The 20,347-nt window shown below is 39.1% G+C and overlaps 2 protein-coding genes across 2 annotated transcripts in view; one reads left to right on the top strand and one right to left on the bottom strand.

The window, feature by feature from the left end:
• Positions 1-7,881, bottom strand: part of megf10 (multiple EGF-like-domains 10) — a 68,840-nt gene extending 60,959 nt beyond the window's left edge. Inside the window, exon 1 of the mRNA XM_085414715.1 lies at positions 7,628-7,881. The gene's annotated coding sequence lies outside the window, so the exon portion shown is untranslated. The remainder of the gene's footprint in view (positions 1-7,627) is intronic.
• A 4,202-nt stretch (positions 7,882-12,083) lies between these two features.
• Positions 12,084-19,636, top strand: LOC146666604 (chondroitin sulfate synthase 3-like). Its single transcript, XM_085414714.1, has 3 exons — positions 12,084-13,663; positions 14,058-14,341; positions 15,421-19,636. The coding sequence occupies exons 1-3, from the start codon at positions 13,099-13,101 to the stop codon at positions 16,993-16,995; spliced, it is 2,424 nt and encodes an 807-aa protein (XP_085270840.1). The 5' UTR covers positions 12,084-13,098; the 3' UTR covers positions 16,996-19,636.
• The last annotated feature ends 711 nt before the right edge of the window (positions 19,637-20,347 follow it).

Below are 20,347 nucleotides of genomic sequence, written 5' to 3'. Positions count from 1 at the left end.
CTGCAACTGTTGCAAAGGTGAACGTGCTGAGAACTGGATCCGCTATGCGGAGCGTCGCTTCACGGAAATCTAATGGAATGGAATCATATTTTAAAACAAAGGGAAACAGCCTTGAAATTCTTAATGCGGATGCAGAGACTTTTGTTCCTCAGACGCTTACAAAAGGAAATGCAATCACTGGGAATGCAGAGCTTCAAGTAAAAACAGTGCAACAGAATATCAAAAGGGAAAGGCCTGCACCAGCTTTTATGGGGCCTTCTGATGCTTTTGGATCAATTCCACCTTTGCCTAAGCTACAAGCTGCTCTTCCAGTAGCCAATGAAAATCTGTTGTCCATTATGGAAAAACAAAATGAATTAACTTGTATGTTGGTCCATCAGCAAAGTCTTTCTTCACTGCCCAAAAGGGAGATTCAAACCTTTGATGGTGACCCTTTACATTTTCAGGCCTTTATGCGCTCGTTTGAACAGGTCATAGAAGCAAAGACTGGCGATGCTGGTGACTGCCTGCATTATCTTGCACAGTACACCAAGGGGCAGCCCAATGAACTTGTTAAAAGCTGCCAACATATGTCTGGAAGTGCTGGATATGTAAAGGCAAAGACTCTGCTGTATGAGCACTTTGGGAATGGACATGTGATTGCATCTGCCTATTTGAACAAAGTTCACTCATGGCCACTGATTAGATCGGAAGATGGAAAAGCTCTTCAGGCATATTGTTTGTTCTTACGTGGATGCTGCAATGCAATGGAAGAGATTAATGATCTCTCTGAATTAAATACACCTGCCAATATGCTTGCTGTGATTAGAAGACTGCCATATAAGTTAAAAGACAAATGGCGAACAGTAGCATATGACATTCAGGAGAGGCAACATCGCAGAGCCGCATTCATTGACATTGTTTCCTTCCTTGAGCGTCAAGTTAAAATTGTAACAGATCCCATCTTTGGAAATCTATGTGACGTTCCAGCAACACATCTAGCAGCCAAGGGCAGCAATGGAGGGAAATGTTCTCCACATCTAAAAGCTAAAGGAAGTAGCTTCGCCACAACAGTCTCTGACGTCGAGAGACAGAATCAGATAGAGGCTCAAGATCGTCACAGCACTGTGAAGGCTTGTTTTTTCTGCAAAGGCGGACACACACTGGAGTCATGTGCTCTGCTTGATAAGAAACCTCATGATGAGAAGATTTCTTTTCTTAAAAAGAACCGCATTTGTTTTGGCTGTTTGTGTACTGGGCACATAAGCAAAGAATGCAGAAAACGCCTTTCATGTAAAATCTGTGGCCTCCGACATGCAAGTATACTCCATATCCACCACAAAGAGAAGAATGAAGTCAAACCTAATAATGAGGCAGATAACATTCCTGTTACGATCCAGACTAGTGGTCTTACTGGGGCTGGTGAACAGGACTGTAAGCTTGCCATTGTGCCAGTTAAAGTAAAATCAAAGAGAGGTCAAAGAATAGTGGAAACGTATGCCTTTCTGGACCATGGGAGTTCAGCATCCTTTTGTACAGTGGGTCTTATGGACAAGCTGAATATTGCTGGGAGGAAGACAAAGATTCTCCTGCGCACCATGGGACAGGAGAAAGTGGTGGACAGTTTCATTGTACCTGAACTTGAAGTTGCTGGATTGGACAGTGACATGTACTGTGATATGCCTAACCTCTTCACTCAGCATAAAATGCCTGTAGATACTGGTAACATCCCAAATCAACAGGACCTGGATGACTGGCCACATTTGAAGCACGTTCATTTGCCAGAAATTAAGGCCAATGTTGAGCTTTTGATTGGCATGAATATGCCCAGAGCTCTAGAACCTTTGGAGGTCATCCGGAGTGTAGGTGATGGACCCTTTGCCATTAGGACTGTGCTCGGCTGGACTGTGAATGGGCCACTTAATCGAGAATGCTGTGGAAGGCCAGGATGTTTGGCAACAGTTACCGCCAACAGAGTTTCTGCTGTCATACTGGACAAGCTATGGAAACAGCAGTTCAAGATGGATTTTCCTGAGAGCAGCAATGATGAACAGATGGGGCTGTCAAAGGAAGACTTGAAGTTCCTGGAATTGGCCAGCAAGACGGTGACTTTGGGGGATTGGCACTACAGCATTGCCCTGCCACTAAAAGACCGAGACATAAGAATGCCTGACAACCGTGCAATTGAGCAACGAGCCTTAGGTTTGAAGAAAAGGTTCATCAGAGATAAAGACTTTCACAAAGACTACACTGCCTTCATGACAGATCTTATATCTAGAGGATATGCAAAGAGAGTCCCAGTCACAGAATTAGAGCGCCAGAAATGGGGAAGGATTAAACGCAACTTCGTTCCCGGAGATGTGGTCCTTATAGTGGATGATTCTGCACCTCGTGGTTCCTGGATCATTGGGAGAGTCACCGGAGCTGCACCAGATGAAAAGGGGCTTGTGCGTCAGGTCTGGATTAAGACCCCAACCAGCCATGTGTGCAGACCCATCACAAAGATATGCCTTCTTCAGGAGACTTCTGACCCATGATTATGACATTTTGACACAGTGTGACATAACTAACTTTGAATTGACTTTAATGTTATGAGATGTACATTACAGACTGACTATATTTAGGCTAAGTGCTGGTAACCTCTGGCCTATGACTGACTGACCATGTGCAGACAGAAGAGAAGACATGAGAAAATAACTTTGGTGGACTTTTTGAGTATGTTATGTTGTCTCACTGGGTGTCTGTGATATGATGAAGTGTGTGTTGTGAGTTGTGGTGTTGGATGTGTAATTATTACTGTAAAAATGTAATAATTAGGGGCCGGAATGTTATGGATAGGCGTAGCTTTGGGTCACGTGGTGTCTGTAATAGTGATTGCTATATCACCTGTTCACGGCCCGAGGGAAATTTTGTGAATGAGTGGGTGATGGGGGAAGTCGACTTTTGCTGACCGCTCAAGCTTGGAATGTTTTTGATCACTGTTTTTTTACGGATTTTAAGGATTTGATAACAAATAAAGGAGTTTTAACTTGGAACTTTGACTAACGTTTTAAACAGCGGGCGCGTCAACATTATTCCCCTATTCAGCTGCTCGGCGACTCAAAGGCTTGAAAGTCGCCAACACTGTTCTTTGGGTTGAACACCTCTCCCCTATTTAAGCATAAATATAAGCAGTGTCTCTGCCAAAGAGCTCTTGTTTTTACATGGACCAAAGAAGGCACTTGCAGTATGCATCATCTTTCTCCAGGTTGTTCTTAGCGTACTATGGAAGGACTTGCAGCTCTCTCAATTGATTTCACATGCAGACTTTAAAATACATTTAACCCTTTCACACACAGTGGTCACTACAGTGCACAGCTATTCAAAGGCTGTTTTCTTGTATTTGTGTCAGTGTTGATAGTATACTTGCACATAAACCACTACATTGGACACTGGTGCGTCAATCCATACCCTGCCAGCCACTCCAAAGGTGATGTTGTCCACCTAAGTGGACATGTAAAAAACTCTTTGAAAAGTACATGTTTAAAAAAATGAAGGCTTAAAGTGAATAAAAATACTTAAGAAAAAAATCCTGATTGAGGTTTCATGCATGAAAGGGTTAAATGATTTTCTGACATCATTACTGGAAACTTGTTCTTGTTTTTAATATGACTCTTAGTTATTTTAATGTGGTTTTTAATTTTAATTTTATTATGCTGTCTGAAACAGGTCTCTCTTGTAAACGAGATGTTGAGTCTTAATGACAATGAAGTCTCAACCGGTATAAAAAAAAGTTTTTCTTCTTGGTCTGCAATTTCACAATCCATTCCTGTCAGGGTTCTGTTCAATTCACTTCAATTTTATTTATACTGTCCTAAATCACAACAGTCACCTGAAGGTGCTTTATATTGTAAGGTAAACACCCTACAATCAAAGTTCTAGCGTCTTGTCAGTTGTTCTGACAAGTTGTTCTATATATAAATCTATTACATTGTGAGCAGCAACAAATTTCTCAAGTCTAAAAATTTATTTTGTTTTTGACAAAAAAAACCAAACAAGTTCGGCGCATGGTGAGGGATGCCAAACGCCGGTATCGGGAGCATCGCTTCCACCAGGGCGACACATGGAGCATGTGGCATGGATTGCTCACCATCACAGATTGCAGTTTAGCTGCTCCATCACTGAATTTATTCTCACCTCCTTTAACACTTTGGCATACTGCTGCCACTGCAAAGGACAAAGGCAGACTACAGCATGTAATCCACTCCACTGAAAAGGTGAATGACTGCAATCTGCCTTGCCTACAAGACATGTACTCCTTCATGCAAGTGAGACAGGCAATCAGGATTGCTACTGACTCTTCACCCAGGCATAAATTGTGATATTTCCCTTTTACAGGAGGTTGTGGTCCATCAGAACCAACACCTCATGGCACAAGAAGACGTCGGACTACGTAACAACACCCCCTCACTTAACATGTTACAACAACACACTTATTTACTCAGGCTACAATAACTTTCCCACTGGACTCAATACATGCACTTTGCACACCCCAACACACACACACACACACACACACACACACACACACACACACACACACACACACACACACACACACATTTCTTAAGGTAGGTAGTTAGTATATATTCCTGATGTATTTATTTATATTAATATTTATTTTGAGATGTATATATTATATATATTGTAAATACCATATATTCTATTTCTGTACCATTGGTTTTTTTGCACCACAAGACCAAGATCATGGATGACTAAGCCGCTGCAAAAAATGTACCACAGACACATAGAGGAAATCCCTGACATAAAGAAATCCTACCAGTGGATAGAAAAGGCTTGCTTAGAGGCCAGCACAGAGGCAATGATAATAGCAGCACCAGAACAGAGCCTAAACACAAGATCCAGACATTTACCAAAAGCAGCACAAGAAAATAGAGAAGTGCTAGGGGCTGAAAGAACTGCTGCTAGAAGGTATAGTCCAAATTGGTTCTTGCAGTAATAAGAGTATTAAGAGCCAGGCACAACACTGGAGGTCTCTATCCAGAATAGTGCAGTCCTAGGAACAACTAAGACAGTGCGCAGAACCCTCTAACACCCATGTCTCTGGTTGAGGACCCGAGCTCAAGGATCAAGCACATACCACCCCCAGAAGAAGATTTTAACATTACGTGTTTTTACAGATAGAAGGAAATTGTGAGTTACTTTTGCAAGATAAGTTTGCCGATGCACAAAATGTGCCTAAATAGAATACTTTAGGTAATAAGTTTATGGGTAACTTTTTTTTAATCTAACAAACAAATATAGATATGAAAAGAAATAAACTAAAATAGAAAACAGCTGTAGTCATGTTGTTTTTCATACATATCAGCATCTTCAGTGGGGTTTATTGTGAACATTTAAAAAAGACTTTTGATGAGTTTGGCTAGCAAAAAGTTCTCACGTTTACTCATTTTTATCAGTCTGATAGTTTAAAAGTGTGGCAGGGTGTGGTTTGTGGCTCAGCTGCAGGGGAGGAGTGGAGCAGTGGTGTCAGGGTGTGGTGTCAGGGGAGGCTGACGCACACCTCAGCTCCATCAGCTGATCATGTCTCCCATGTAAAAGATGTGCTGGGACCTGAAATGGTGCGTTGTGTGTATGTAGCAGCTGAAAAGCTGCAACAAAAAATCCCAAACAATAAAACATCTAGCAACGTGCAAGCTGTGTGTGTGTGTGTGTGTCCTCATTCATGTCACAAAAAGTTAATCAGATTCTCAGAAAAAATGAGTGGACATATTGTTATGTTTCCTTTTGTGAATGCTGTCTGTAAACAAATTAATGACAAATTATTTTAGCTCTAACTTCTGTTATCTGGGTTCTCGAGAAAGTTAGAACTCAAAATGTGCCACTTCTGCACAGGCACAATTCACACACAGTGATCACAAATATTTAATGATCTTTATAGCTACCCACCTTGCAAAACACAAACTTTATGATTCAACACCATGTGACACATTTAGGGGACATATGTAAATTGTACCAAAAAAGAAAGAACTGGGTTACAGTATACTCAAATGGGAAGGACCTGAGAAAGCGTTGTAGCCTGCAAACTCACCATTATTTTTTAACTTATTTGTAGTCAAACTGAAATTAGGCTTAAACTTCCCTTCAACTCTCCCCACCACTAACTATATTTAAAACACATAAAACAAAGTATCATCAGTTTAGCTAAACTAATAAATTTAGAATTAAATACTGAACATCAACCTCAACTCAAACCTATACTATAAAGAAATGGTGTAAGATCAGTGAATCAAAATTGTGCTAAACACTCATTCAAATTATCAATGGTTAAAATCTCCTTAAGAGTTTCTAGAATTTGTATAAGAGTCCAAATTAAGTACGGATGATCTTTTTTAATAGTACACAGACATTAAATGACTAGCGCATCACACTTCATGGCGGTGGTGGCCAAGCAAAATCTTTTGAGGTCAACACTTCTAGCCAGCCTTCTTTCAAAAATACTGGCTAATGGAGTAAGCCTACAAGATGTCTCTAGTAGCTGTATGGGTAGTAACATTGTGTCTGTTCAGGCAGTGTATTGGATACTGGAGCCAGTCATCTCTGATTTCATTCTGCTGAAAGTGGGCACAGCTGCACTGACCAATGCTGAAATCCTCCCCACCCCAAGACAACTGCACTGCTACGCACATAAGGGCTATGCTGTATGCGTGAAAGAGCTCCAGGCACAATGCTAATGAAATGGATTAAGCTAGGCTGCATAACTTTGATATACTAGCAGTCAGGCAGCACAGCATTGATGGCTCTCTCTATGCACAAAGGAATTCCAGAAAAGCAGATCTGCTGCTTGAAATCCCTGAAAAAAACAGTCAGGCTTTAGCGCAGTATTTATTTGCAAACACATGCAATTTTGACGTCAATTCTCTCTTTTTAGAATTGGTGTAAATGGAACTAAATGAGATGTATAAATATGAGCAGTCATATACTCAGTTTTCTTTAAGCTAATTAATTTAGAAAGTTTTTAAAGTTATAGCATCCAAGTCTGTCGTAGAGTTGTTTGTCGTCAGAACATATTTTCAGTACTGCTAGTGCAGTACTTTTGCCTTTTTACTCTTTAAAAACAAAGGAAAACAAAAGAAAACAAACCAAAAAAAAAAAAACAACAACCAAGAGAGAGTTTCGAAGCTAGGAGCTTTGTACTTTGATTTCACCTACTGTGAAAGTATTGAAGATGTCAAAGATAAGCATAGGTCTGAAACTCTCAAACGGTTCCTATCTGACCATTACTCAGTGTTTACAGCTAGTAACCTTTGCAGTTGGTGGTTTAAACCACCAAAATATGGAGATGGGTGATTTTGAGAGGTGCAAATTATTAAACCCATTGACATCTCTCGGTCACTATTTTTTGTCCTCCTTTTGCAAGATAGTTCAAATCTAGAGTTTAAGATTGTAAAACCCCAACAGCATTTAGGTCTATGAAAGACGTCCAAATTTAAAGCACAACAGGAATAAAGTTCAAATCTACCAGAAGAGCTACACTGAAAAAACAAACAAAAACATTTTATGTATATTTTTTTTCTATAGCAGATTCTTGTGCAGTCATTTACAGTTATTACATAAAAATATCACACAAATCAGTACAATACAATACCTTCTCTATGAGCAAAACACGATCATGCCACGGCTGTCGATCCGTCCTTCGGTGTATGAGGTTGATATGTCCAGTAGTTAAAAAAAAAAGACAAGAAAAGGAAAAAGTGTTATCCCCCTGAAACCGCGTAAGAAATAAATCATAAACTGAAATTAAAATTAAAAATAACTAGTGGAAAGCGCATTAGTCGAATCGTTTTCTCAGATTTCTACAACGTTTCGTCGCCAGAACGATAAACTTTTCCCATTGTCAAAATACTGGTGACCAAGTATGTGACGTCATTGATGCGGCATCAACAGCATCTTTCTGAGGGTTGTGTAGCAACACTTTGACTCTGCTGCCACCTGCCGCAAAACACCATCCCATTAGAAACACACGATGAGTACGTCTCATCTACACAGAACAGGAACACAAACAGAATATACAATACAAACCAAGGACTCATAATAGCATAATTAAAATTTACACGGTATACTGAAATAAAAAAAGAAAATGATTTTTTTTCTTTTACATTTAATTCTATTGATATAATTATTCTAAAAGATAACAGGGATAAAAGTAATATCCCAGTGGTAGAAGCTTTATTAATGTAATAAGGCCCCAGGTAAAATTTCTTGCTCAATAAATTGTATGTATAGTCTCTGTTGTCAGCAAATCAGAGAATGATGTTTAAAATTCAACACTTAAACAGCCTAAACCTAGAGAGTTGTTGGTTTTTTAGATTTTAAATATGCATTTTGACATTGATCAGAGTAAGTGGAGCATCACATTTATTTATGTGTTCAACAAATAAATATTAACGTTAATCATAAAATAAAGGAAACCTCATTGTGAGTAGATAGAATTGCATTGTTTGCTGTAAAAGGCAAAACAGTAATCTGCTAGTAAACAGTAAGCTGCAGATTAGAAGGAATGAAATTGTGCTTCTTGTTGTTCTAGACAAAATAAATAAGCTGTGCTTTGGTCTCCCTCTGCTAACCGTTGCCTTCTAGAGCTCACATATGAGCTTTTGCCTTTATAAAGATAAAGGTTGTGAAGTTGGTCATTTAAAATAGCTACGTCTTCTTTTTCAGTAGATTTCATTTGGAGTAATGAGACATTCAATTTTGGAAATCAAAGTTTGTTCTTCCCTTTTTATGTTTCAGGTTAAATTACTGCTATAGTTCTAAGGAAATTAAAAGATTTCCCAGTAAACACAGAAGCTGTTTTCATCAGTTATTTTGTGGAGAAAGAAGGACGCTATTCTCAACATGAGGTATAACAGCCTAATGCTCTAAAGCAGATAGCCCCTCACTTCTCCCTGGCTGGTTTTGCCCAGTTTGTTTTCCCTCTGTCTCTCCATTTTGGTTATCGCTCTCTTTCTCACTCCCTCTCTGTCTGTTGATGTTGTTGTCTGCATTTATGGGCATGACTAATCCAGGGTTCCCCCTCTGGCAATTCAGCTGGCAGTCATTCTTTGCTGACTTGTTGAGCTACACAGTGAAACCCTGGCTTCTTCTTTTCTGTGTATTTGCACAGCTCCTGTTTTCCCTGGATGTTTACCATGTGTTAATACAACCTGCAACTCGGGTGTAAGTACCCTATAACCACATGTAATTTTCCGTCACAAGTCAGGTTTTTACAGGAAACACTGAAATAATGACACTGTTAGACATGCAACTAAGGCGTAAGTATCCTGTAATTGTGCCTAATATCAAGTGGCAAGTCAGGTTTTTACAGGAAACAATGACATAATTACATTGTAAGTACCTTGTACTTTTGGGGGCATGGGTCGTATTATGACGTCACAATCAGAGTCCCTGCAACAGTATTTGATAGTTTTCTTTTCTAGACATGAAAAATCTTAATTTAATAATATTACTTTAACCATTTAACAATTCAGAAAAGTTACAGGGTTAATTTTTATGCTGTGCAAGGCAAGTCTCTAAGCTTGTTGTTAGGTAATACTTTAAAATTTAACTTAGCTGTATGTTATTAACCCATCCTAGAAGCAAAAATCTAATTTTGTAGCTAAATAATTTTATTAAAGGTTGTCTGTCTCTATGTGTTAACCTTGCTATAGAGTTGCAACCTATCCAGGAGGTACCCTGCCTTTGTGTATGTCAGCTGAGATAGGCTCTCTAACTAATAGTCATTTCACATATTGTCACAATGCTTTTTTATTATAACTGGTCAACTATACTTTCTATAATAAATAAATAAATATATATATATAAATACGGAGTAATGAACTGTAGTCAGGTAGTGGCAGTACAGCTATTATGGAGTGATCCAGTTTTTCCATATTAATCAATAATCATAATCAGGAATGCCCATAGTTTAATGGCACAATTTTTGGTTTAAACATATTTACATACCACACTTTCTTGTATTAGGGAAGGATTGCAAAGTTAGTCAAACAAGCATTAGAAAATTTTTTTTTAAAGAGCAACAGTAAAGAGTAAAGAGAGTAAATATTAAGGCATTACACTCGTTTAACTTCAGTAAGATGAATAGTGTTTCTCTTTTCCAGAAAAAAAACTATCCTGTGACTCTTTTTCTTCAAACTTACAGTACGATTTAAATTCCATGCTGTCTTTCAAACAAACATCAACATCTCCCTGTGTGCTAGGACCTCGAAAAACTACTGTGAAATATCTAAATGACCAGAAAATATAATGACAAAAAATATATATCCATGTGTTTTTCTGACTCATTTTCAACTGTCCAGAGATTGTAGGGTCTAATCTCCTAACAACAAGTAACTGCAACAAAAGTTCTGTGTGCTACATATGCAGAGTGATTTCATCTCCTCCACTCTATTCAGAACTGCAGGGCAATGTGGCGGCTTCCACATTGCTATGTATTTTTAATGGATTAATTCAAAGTTTATGAAGGCGCATCATTTTCTTGGAAGATGTAATTGCATGCTGATCTGTGGTGGTTGTAGCTCAGGTGGTAGAACAGGACATCTACTGATAGGAAGGTTGGTGGTTTGATCCATGGCTGCATGCCAAATATCCTTGGGACATGCAAGATACTAAGCCAAAGTTGCACTCTGATGTATCTTTCGGGGTGTGAATGTTAGCTCGAAAACACTTAAAAGCAAAGAAGAATGTGCTTCTGTGAATGTGACATCCTGTATAAAGCGCTCTGAGTGCTCTGGGAAAGTAGCAAAGCCCTATATGAGAAACAGTCTACTTACCATTTAATCTATGTATATTTATGAGTACAGCATTCTTTTGTCTTTTAAATAACCTCAAAAACAATGGACTCTACATTCAACAGACTTTCAGTGTTTTTTTTTCATAATTCACTTGTACCTGTGGAAATAAAATAAATATAAGAAGATCTATAAGAAGAAACAAAAATTAAACACTTCTTTTTGTTTGTTTTGGTATGTTTCACAGATTTGATTCTACAACTGAACATGTATAATCATTTTCTCCATCTGCATTGGTTCTGTAGATTGTCAATAGCTTGACAGAAAAAGCTATGGGAAGGCATAGTGCTGGGCTTTTCTTAACAAAACACAAAAACTTTAATCAACATCGCATAATCTGAGTGGAAAATAAAGTGACTATATTTTAATAATTATATTTTTGTACATCAATCCAATACAGTAAGGAAGATTATCCATCCATCCATTTTCTTCCGCTTATCCGGGTCGCGGGGGCACCAGCCCAAGCAGAGAAGTCCAGACCTCCCTCCCTGGCGTTCCCAGGCCAGCTGAGAGATATAATCTCTCCAGCGTCCTGGGTCTGGAAAACCTCGCCCAGGAGGTGCCCAGGGGGCATCCTTGTCAGATGCCCGAACCATCTCAACTGGCTCCTTTTGATGTGGAAAGATTAATATATTTAAATCTGTGAGAGCCACAGGTGTTGTGATAGATTAAATACAGAAAACCTATCCGGTGTTCCAGGTTAACTGGTTGGATTTGTTTACATATTCCATGCTCTGAGTTCCAGATGTTTGATCCTGGTCTTCTCTCTCTGTCTCTCTCTCTGTTAGTGTGTCATGCGATTTGACAAGAGGTCTCCAGCTCATGCAAATATTATCTTCAGGCAACAATGAAATTATTATTATTATTATTTTTAAATCAAAAAGTCTTCTGCTCTGTCTCCTACCTCTGTCTTTCTATAACATAAAAAACGAGCCAACATTTTTTTTTCGACTCGTACCTCGAGTTGACTGACTCAGGAAACACGCAAACGTGATGTAAAAATTTTACGTGGGCAGCTGCTACTCTATATAACGTGATGTTATGGCAAACTTCTGCACAAAATCAGCAAATGTAGCTTGTTCCTCAGGGCAGAGCTACAGCAGCTTGTGTTTGCCCTCAGACTGACTGATCTAATTTAAAAATGTCAAACGGAATTTAAAAGGAATGAATCTTGACAAACCGCATGACACACTGACAGACAGAAGCCCATTCAGTAAAAATGACGAATCTGCGGATCCAACATCTGAAACACTGAGAGTGGAATATGTAAACGAATCTAACCAGTTAATATAAAAACCAGTTGGAACCACCTGGAACACCGGGACTATTACGAGGCTCCATAATCCGCAATTGCAGTTTAAAAAAAGAAAGAAAGAAAGAAAGGAAAAAAGGTCCATTGGAGTAAACGGAGATGACGCGACTCTTCCATTTAACCGATCTGCTTTAGCCCAGATCCGCTGAAATGAGACCAGATCCCTGCACCTCGACCATTCCATTCAATTTAACCGACCAGTTCCGCACGAATGAAACGGACTGCGCGATAGCACAGCTGATAATGCGTTTATTTTTCAGCCTAACCAACTGGAATATTGCGGGTTTATTGTGAAGAGATGGTTATAAAATTGTGGCGTGGTAAGGTCTTATAATGCTCTTGCACGTCAAATACCAGAGAAAATATATATATTTGTATGATTCGTCAGTCTACGGTGATAAAGCTTTTATTTTGTATTGGCAATCATTTTAAAAGTTGTTAGAGAAAAGGATACTTTCAAAACAAAAGTATTGACATTTTGTTATATTTGTTACTCCTTAGACCAATGTTAATTTTCGAAGGTTTTATACACCGTTGTAATTTGCATGTCGTGGTTAATCAGTTGGTTTTTATTAAAACAAACAAACGAGAAAACTATTGCTGCAAGTTTATGGACATTTGCTTTTATTCTGAAAAGGAAATACGACTGGAAGTCGATTTGTTTTTGTTGACGGACGACAAGATAGCGGTCCCAGATGAGGACAAAATCATTTAACCCCCAAAGAAACTAAAATACAAATATTCAGTACAGACGTCATGGGACGGCTGGGGACAGGCTAACATGTTTCTTAATGTTGTGAAGGAAATGCCCCGCTACGTGACTTATGCTACTAAAACGGAAACTTCCTGCTCCATAGGGATAGCATGCTTCACAGATTAGCACCACCCTTACAGCGTCAGCAATCATACATTTGGTCCCCGTTAACCGCAGAACTGTACTCTTCGTAGGATACGAAAATGGCTGTTAAGTCCAGAAGATCGTGGACGACCGTGATCTTCGGCGTCTTTCTCGGATTCACAGCGTCCTCTTGGCTCATTTTACCTCAGGTTCTGGAAAGTAAAAGGAAAAGATCTGCCATGTGTTTGTACTACAGTGACTCCGCCGTTGCTATAGGTGCTGACATCCACGGGAAGTCCGTGTCAGTCAAAGATCTGGACAGTCCGGAGGAGAACAGGTTATTCAGTACGAAGAACAGCAGTGCACATTTAGGCAGAACCCAAAGCAAACCAAAGCGTTTCATTTATGTTGGCGTGATGACAGCCAAAAAATACCTGACGTCTCGAGCACGGGCTGCGTATGAGACATGGGCGGCTTCTATACCCGGGAAGGTGGAGTTCTTCTCGAGCGCTGGGTCTGGGACCGTCCACGCGCCTGCTCCCCTCCCTGTGGTTTCGCTGGCAGGTGTTGATGATTCCTATCCACCACAGAAGAAATCATTCATGATGCTAAAGTACATCCATGACCATTACCTGGATAAATTCGAGTGGTTCATGCGGGCAGATGATGATGTTTATATAAGAGGTGCTTATTTTGGGAGTGAATTTGATGCCAGTGCAGTTTGTTTATTTGTCACAGAAAAATGGAACATGCTATGCATTATGCAATATTGTGTCGCTTTAGTGAAAACAACATCTCTTTGAAATTACTGAGATAAATTAATGTAGTCTCATTTTAGGCAACCAAAGCTACGATTGTACACTTTGCTAAGTTGTTAATATTTTTCATCCAGCTACAAAGTGTAAAAAGAGTGTTTTAAAAAAAACAAAACAAACAAACAGTGGGTTACATGCTTACATACTTTGAGTCTTTATCTTGAGAGATAAGTAAGATAAAGGCATGCACACATACACGTCTAGAATACATACATTTTGCCATTTTTGATAACAGTTATTTCTTACAACTCACTTTCTGCTAGGTGGGAAGCTGGAATTGTTCTTGCGGTCACTCAACAGCAGTCAGCCCCATTACCTTGGCCAGACAGGGCTGGGCACAGCTGAAGAATTAGGACGACTGGCTCTAGAACCCGGAGAAAACTTTTGCATGGGAGGTCCTGGGATGATCTTTAGTAGAGAGGTGTTACGCAGGATGGTCCCTCACATCAGTACCTGTCTAAGGGAGATGTACACCACCCATGAGGATGTGGAAGTAGGGCGTTGTGTACGACGCTTTGGAGGCACACAGTGTGTATGGTCTTATGAGGTAAGACTTGAATCTGCGTGTGTGTATGTGTGAGAGATTGTGTTTCAGGTCATTAGCATGTGGCAGATCGAGAAAACTTCACATGGGGAGGCAAAGGACGGGCAGAGGTGTAGGCAGGGTGGCACACACTTCTTCAGTGGGGTATGTGAAAATCCCCTATATGTACATGGAGTCAAGAAAATATCCACAAAAACACTTTAAAACTATTTGCTATATCATTCTTCTAAGAAAACAAAGACATTTTTTGAGTAGGTAGGTTTAGACTATTCGTTTTTACAAGTATTTTAAAGACATAAAAGTTGTGGTGGGCCTCTACAGCAGAGGGGCAGTGTGCCCCTCACACCCCCATGTAGATCCACCCCTGTTCTTAGCATATTGGATTATTTCTTTTTTGTCAGACTTCTAAAATCTGTGAGTGATCCTTCCAGTCAGTATTTTCCTATATATTCACAGATATCACAGATATTAATTGATATTTTCTTGGAGGTCACCCAACTGTACTGTCCCTCTGTGAAATGGTACCTTATCGTAGTGGAGTGGTTTGTGTGTCCCAGGGATACCAGGGGCTGTGTTGCCCTGGTAGGGTCTCCTATGGCAAATTAGTTCTGGTTGAGGGAACAGACAAAGAGCAATTCAAAAACCCCTATGTGCAGAGGATTGAGGGAACTGTTCATCCTGCCCGGGATAGGGTTGCTGGATCCCCACACTAGAGATTGGGACCGAAGAGGGTGCCCGAGGGCCCGGCTTTAGTCCATGGAGCCCAGCTGGGCCCAGCCTGAAAAAGGGACATAGGCCCCCCTTCCGAGGCCGCTTCCCGCATGAGGCACCATAGGCGTCAGGTGCAATGAGTGCTGGATGGCAGCCAGGACGGAGACCCTGGCAGACCAATCCCCAGCTACCAAGGCCAGCAAGCAATTAGGACATGGAATGTATTTTGTTTCGTGAAAGAAAAATAATTGTCTTGTTGTTTAACAAATTTGAATTGCTAATGATATATATCATCCAGCTCTAATCAACAATGTTGTGTGTATTGATGCTTGGACATCCATACTCTTATTACTTTTAAATTCTTTCCGTAGATGCAGCAACTGTTCTATGAAAACTATGAACACAACAAAAAAGGCTTCATTGAAGAACTTCACAGTCGCAAGATCCACAATGCCATTACGCTCCATCCCAACAAAAGTCCTGCCTACCAGTACCGGCTCCACAACTACATGCTCAGCTGTGAGATCTCAAGGCTCCGTTACCGCACGATCCTACTCCATCGTGAAGGCCTACATATGAGTTATCTTAGTGATACAGAAATACTGTGGGAGGACCAACAGCTGGGGTCTCCACCTTCCTACATGCGCTATGTGCCCAGTGAGAGAAATGATGTCACTGAGTGGGATTTCCTGACAGGCCAACATATTTATTCTGCCATTGAAAACAAGATGGCTAGGCAAAGCCTTGGAAAATTGCTTCGGACTGCCCTTGAAGACAATATTATACTAGAGGTCATGGAAATGATTAATGAAAATTCAAAGACACGTGGCCATGTAATTGACTTTAAAGAGATTCAGTATGGCTACTACAGGGTGGATCCAATACATGGTGCAGAATACGTCTTAGACTTGTTGCTTCTGTACAAAAAACACAAGGGACGTAAAATAACTCTGCCTGTGAGGCGGCATGCTTACCTTCAACAGTCCTTCAGCCGACCTTTCTTTAGTGAAGCTGAAGATCTAAATGTTTCAGAACTTATGGCTGCCATCAACTCTGAATCCCAATCCCTGTCATTCCTATCCAACTCTCTGAAGTTCTTGTCACCTTTCCAGTTCTATGAGTCAACAAGAGAAATGTGGGAGCAAAGCCAGAAAAAGATCAGCATTCTCGTCCCACTGTCTGGTCGCTATGGCACTTTTATTCGGTTTATGGAGAACTTTGAGAAAGTGTGTTTGATACCTAAACAAAATGTTCAGCTCTGCATCATTTTGGTGGACAATGTAAACAATAAGAATATAAAAAAGCATATTCATTTAATAATGGACTATAAGAGAAAGTATCCTAAAGCTGATATGTCTGTAATCCCCATGACAGGAAATTTTTCACGAGGGCTGGCTCTAGAGCTGGGTTCGTCACAGCTTGATAATGACACTTTACTGTTCCTCTGTGATGTTGATCTAATCTTTAGTGGTGATGCTCTGCAGCGCTGCAGAGATAATGCTATTCAAGGGAGACAGGTCTATTTTCCTGTTATCTTTAGCCAATACAGCCCTAAGATTGTGTACGGTGAAAAAGCCCCAAGTGAAAACAACTTTGTGCTCACCAAGAAAAGTGGCTTTTGGCGTGATTATGGCTTTGGAACCACCTGTGTTTTTAAGAGCGATTTACTAAAAGCTGGAGGTTTTGATACATCCATCCTAGGCTGGGGGTTGGAAGATGTAGACTTCTACACCAAGGTTATTAATTCTGGTTTAAAGGTTTTACGCAGTCAAGAACCAGGAATTGTCCACGTTTATCATCCTATCAATTGCAATTCAAGCCTTGAACAGAAGCAATATAAAATGTGTCTTGGGTCAAGAGCAAGTGCATTTGCATCAGCTGTGCAGTTAGCAGAGATGTGGCTTGAGAAACACATAGAGGTAGGCTATAACAGAACTTCATCCTGATACTTCAACTTTCCAGGACTCCTCTACTTTCTGTTCTGCTTAAACGCAGATAGCTATGCACTGTGGGGCCCAAGGCAGTCATGTCTCTAAAACTGAGTGTACTCTAACCAATGAAATGGTACTAGACACAGCTTAACCAGCAGGAGATAGACCAATGTTGAAGACACCAAAAGGAGATAGAACAGATCTGCACCCAATTTAGTGCAGAAGCAAGGCCAACTATCTGCTTCTTTACTTTATTCCAAACCAGCTGGAAAATTGGAAAAAATGAGAAAAATAAATATTTGTTATATGTAATAGCTAAATGTAGCTGATTGTTATTTGTACAGTTATGCATCACTCTCTACTAGTCTCCTTTTTATACCCGGATATAAATTAACTACTTGCTAATCTGGGTAAGTTGAGGAATTAATTAAATGACCCAAAGAACAAGTTGCATTATTCAAAATACTTGGCAATTAAAAAGTACTATCAGAAAATGAAATCAACAGAAATTATTGATATGGTAAGTGAGATTTGTAAATGCTGGAAGTTATTCATAGAGTGATATTTTACTTTGCTACAAGTTTGAGTCTGTAGCATAATTGTCGCCTACAACAATTATGCTGCCTACAACTCAGTGAGTCAGTGAATTAGATAATTTGTTGTTTCTCTCCATAAGTTCTCATTGAGCAGCATGGTGTGCTGCGCAAAACAATCTGTATGTATGTTTAGGTGAGCGATTTGGTACTGCTGTATTGATCTACGGTAAACTAATCTACCTTAATCTCCCACTGCAGTTTAGAAATAGGCTCGTGCAGAAGCTGAAGCTGAGCCCGTGTAGTTACTGTCTGTCCACATTTCTTGTATGCTTCTGTTCTAGAAATAAGTCCTGCTCAGCTGTCTTATTTCCAGTCTCAAGTCTAAATATAATGTTGCTTTCATTAATTTTAGAGTATCATAATTCAGCAGCTTCACTGCCATCATTTTACTCAATCAAAACCTAGGAAGATGCACTAAGACAGAACCTCATTCTCAGTTACCCAGGATGCATACAATAAATGTAGGCACAGCTTAAATCAAATACCAATGAAAAATGATATTATAGCTTTATAAATTAAAAAAAATTATTGTAAACACCAAAAGGACCCGAGACACTCAGCGTTGCACGTTGTGTGCATTTATGTACAACTGTGCCTTTCACTTTGCTGCCCCAGCAGCTTCCCAGTTGTTGCCACCTCCAACTCCAGCCTCCCTGGCACTACCCCCTGAACCTCCATCACACTTATATTTTTACATTATAAATAAATAAATAATCATTTCTGTGATTAAACCAAAGGTAAAGTGACACGCTGCATCTAAAGGCTTGAAAGTGGAATGCACTACCTACCAATAAATAAAATACTCAGTTAAAGGCAGGATAACCACTTTCACAATACTTTCTTATTCATGCACAAAAGATTTTTTTTTCTGCAAAACAAATCAAAAACATCTTACAATTTCAGACACAGCATTTATAAGCTTAGATAATTATGTGTTATAATGCACTTTAAGTTTGCCATGCAGCCAGATGGTGAGGTATTGTTTTATTAATATGAAGAATTAAAGTACTATACTAACCAGTTTTTGCATTTTAAAACAGACATTTTAACTTTTGTACAGTTTAAGATCAATTTCAGCATAAAGTTTACAGCTCTCTGTAACTCTAGAGCTGATATAAGCAGTAGTATTTATTATAAAAATGAGATTTGATTGTAAAATATAAGCAAATGTCTAAATCTTGTTTTAGACTGAAGTCCTGTTTCTGAATTAAATATAGGCTTTCTCCCCTGACTGATTAAGCAATGATTGGGTGACCTTTAAAATCATTTAGACATTTGAGGTAAATCTAGTACAGGGTTGGTTGAAAATTCAATTTTTAATTATTTCACGTTGATTTAATGATGTTCATGTGGAACTGCAAAGTTTGAATGCTGTTAATTTACTGGCTCTGAAAATTTTTTTATTGTTTTATTGACCATTTTTATTGTAATTATCCTTAGTGTAAATGATTGATTTTAATTCTTAATAGAAGATGTGTGATTATCCTTTATTGGTTCTATTTTTATTTTTGTTGTTGTTAAATGTCATTAGGACAGACTCTAGAAAAGCTGAAATTACACACAAATGAAAAACAAATCAACTTTTCAGTTTTCAAGACAGTGATCTGGAACCAACTGAAATTTGAGTGTCATTCTATTTCCTTCCTTTGCCCACTACAACAGTTAGTTTAACTTGCTAGTTTTTGCACCGTCTCAAAACAGTGCCCCAAAAGGCTCTGCCTGCACTGGTGGCAAAACAAAGCTCTCCACCAGATGTCACAGCTCCACACACAGTTGGTTTTTGAAGCTTGAAGTTGGTGAGTTCTTGGCCAAGCCTTTTGATTGGTTGACTGATTATGCAGCACTTTCTGGTATAAATATTTTGAGCCACCCCTGTTCCTGTCAGTTCAGGCAGACCTCTAGCACCTGTAATAAAGCTATTTTTCGCTGGCGTCTTTCACGCATGGGATGTTCTTCTGATGGTGCATTCTGATAATGCTGCAGTTTCTCTTTGTATGTTTTCTTTGTATTTTGCCACAGAAAATTGTTGGGCTAAATAAAGGACACTTTGTTAGCCATGAGCCATTTTGCATGAATTTGTATCTACAATCAATCACAGAGATAATATTGTGTGTCATTGCTGCGTCTGGACTAAAACAAATCTGACCCATTTTTTTGACCCAAATTTAGTTTGTTTGGAATGTTTTTGTTTTTCAAATCCTGTGCCAAAGCACTGCTTGTAGAAACCAGCATTTACTAAATTTTACTTTTGTTCTTTGATAATTTGTTTCAGTACAGTCAGTCAGTTTCGAGTATTAAATTCATTCATCACACTAATGCTTTATGTAGTTATTCATTTTAATTAAATTTAATCATTCAATCACCAGTTTTCAGCTATATTTGTCATAAGCAAGTTAGCACAGGGTCAACATTGCAATGAAATGTGTTAGAGGAGCAGAAGACAAGTCTCTCAGCAGCATAGTACAATATAGCACTGCAAGTTAAAATTATAATGCAATATAACACTAAAATTACAGTTCCAAGAAATAAAAGAAAATAGAAATGTATTGATGGACCACCTTACCTCAGTATTCATGTATTGAGGTGGGGTCGGACAACGTGATTGCACATGAGATAAAGTGGCAAGAGTGAGCAGCAGTGCAAATTTTTAGAGCAGTACAAGATTTAAAGTGGCATTTAGTACAGTATTGCATAGAGTAAGAGTTTTTTTTTTATTATTATAATAAAAAGCTGTGCAATTATACTTGGGTGGTTTAATTATTTGATTTTAT

This window comes from Rhamphochromis longiceps, linkage group LG7 (assembly GCF_057381845.1).
Source record: "Rhamphochromis longiceps isolate RC_006_pf linkage group LG7, R_longiceps_female_GT1.1, whole genome shotgun sequence".
Lineage (NCBI taxonomy): Eukaryota > Metazoa > Chordata > Actinopteri > Cichliformes > Cichlidae > Rhamphochromis > Rhamphochromis longiceps.
This window is presented reverse-complemented; position numbering and strand designations above follow the sequence as displayed.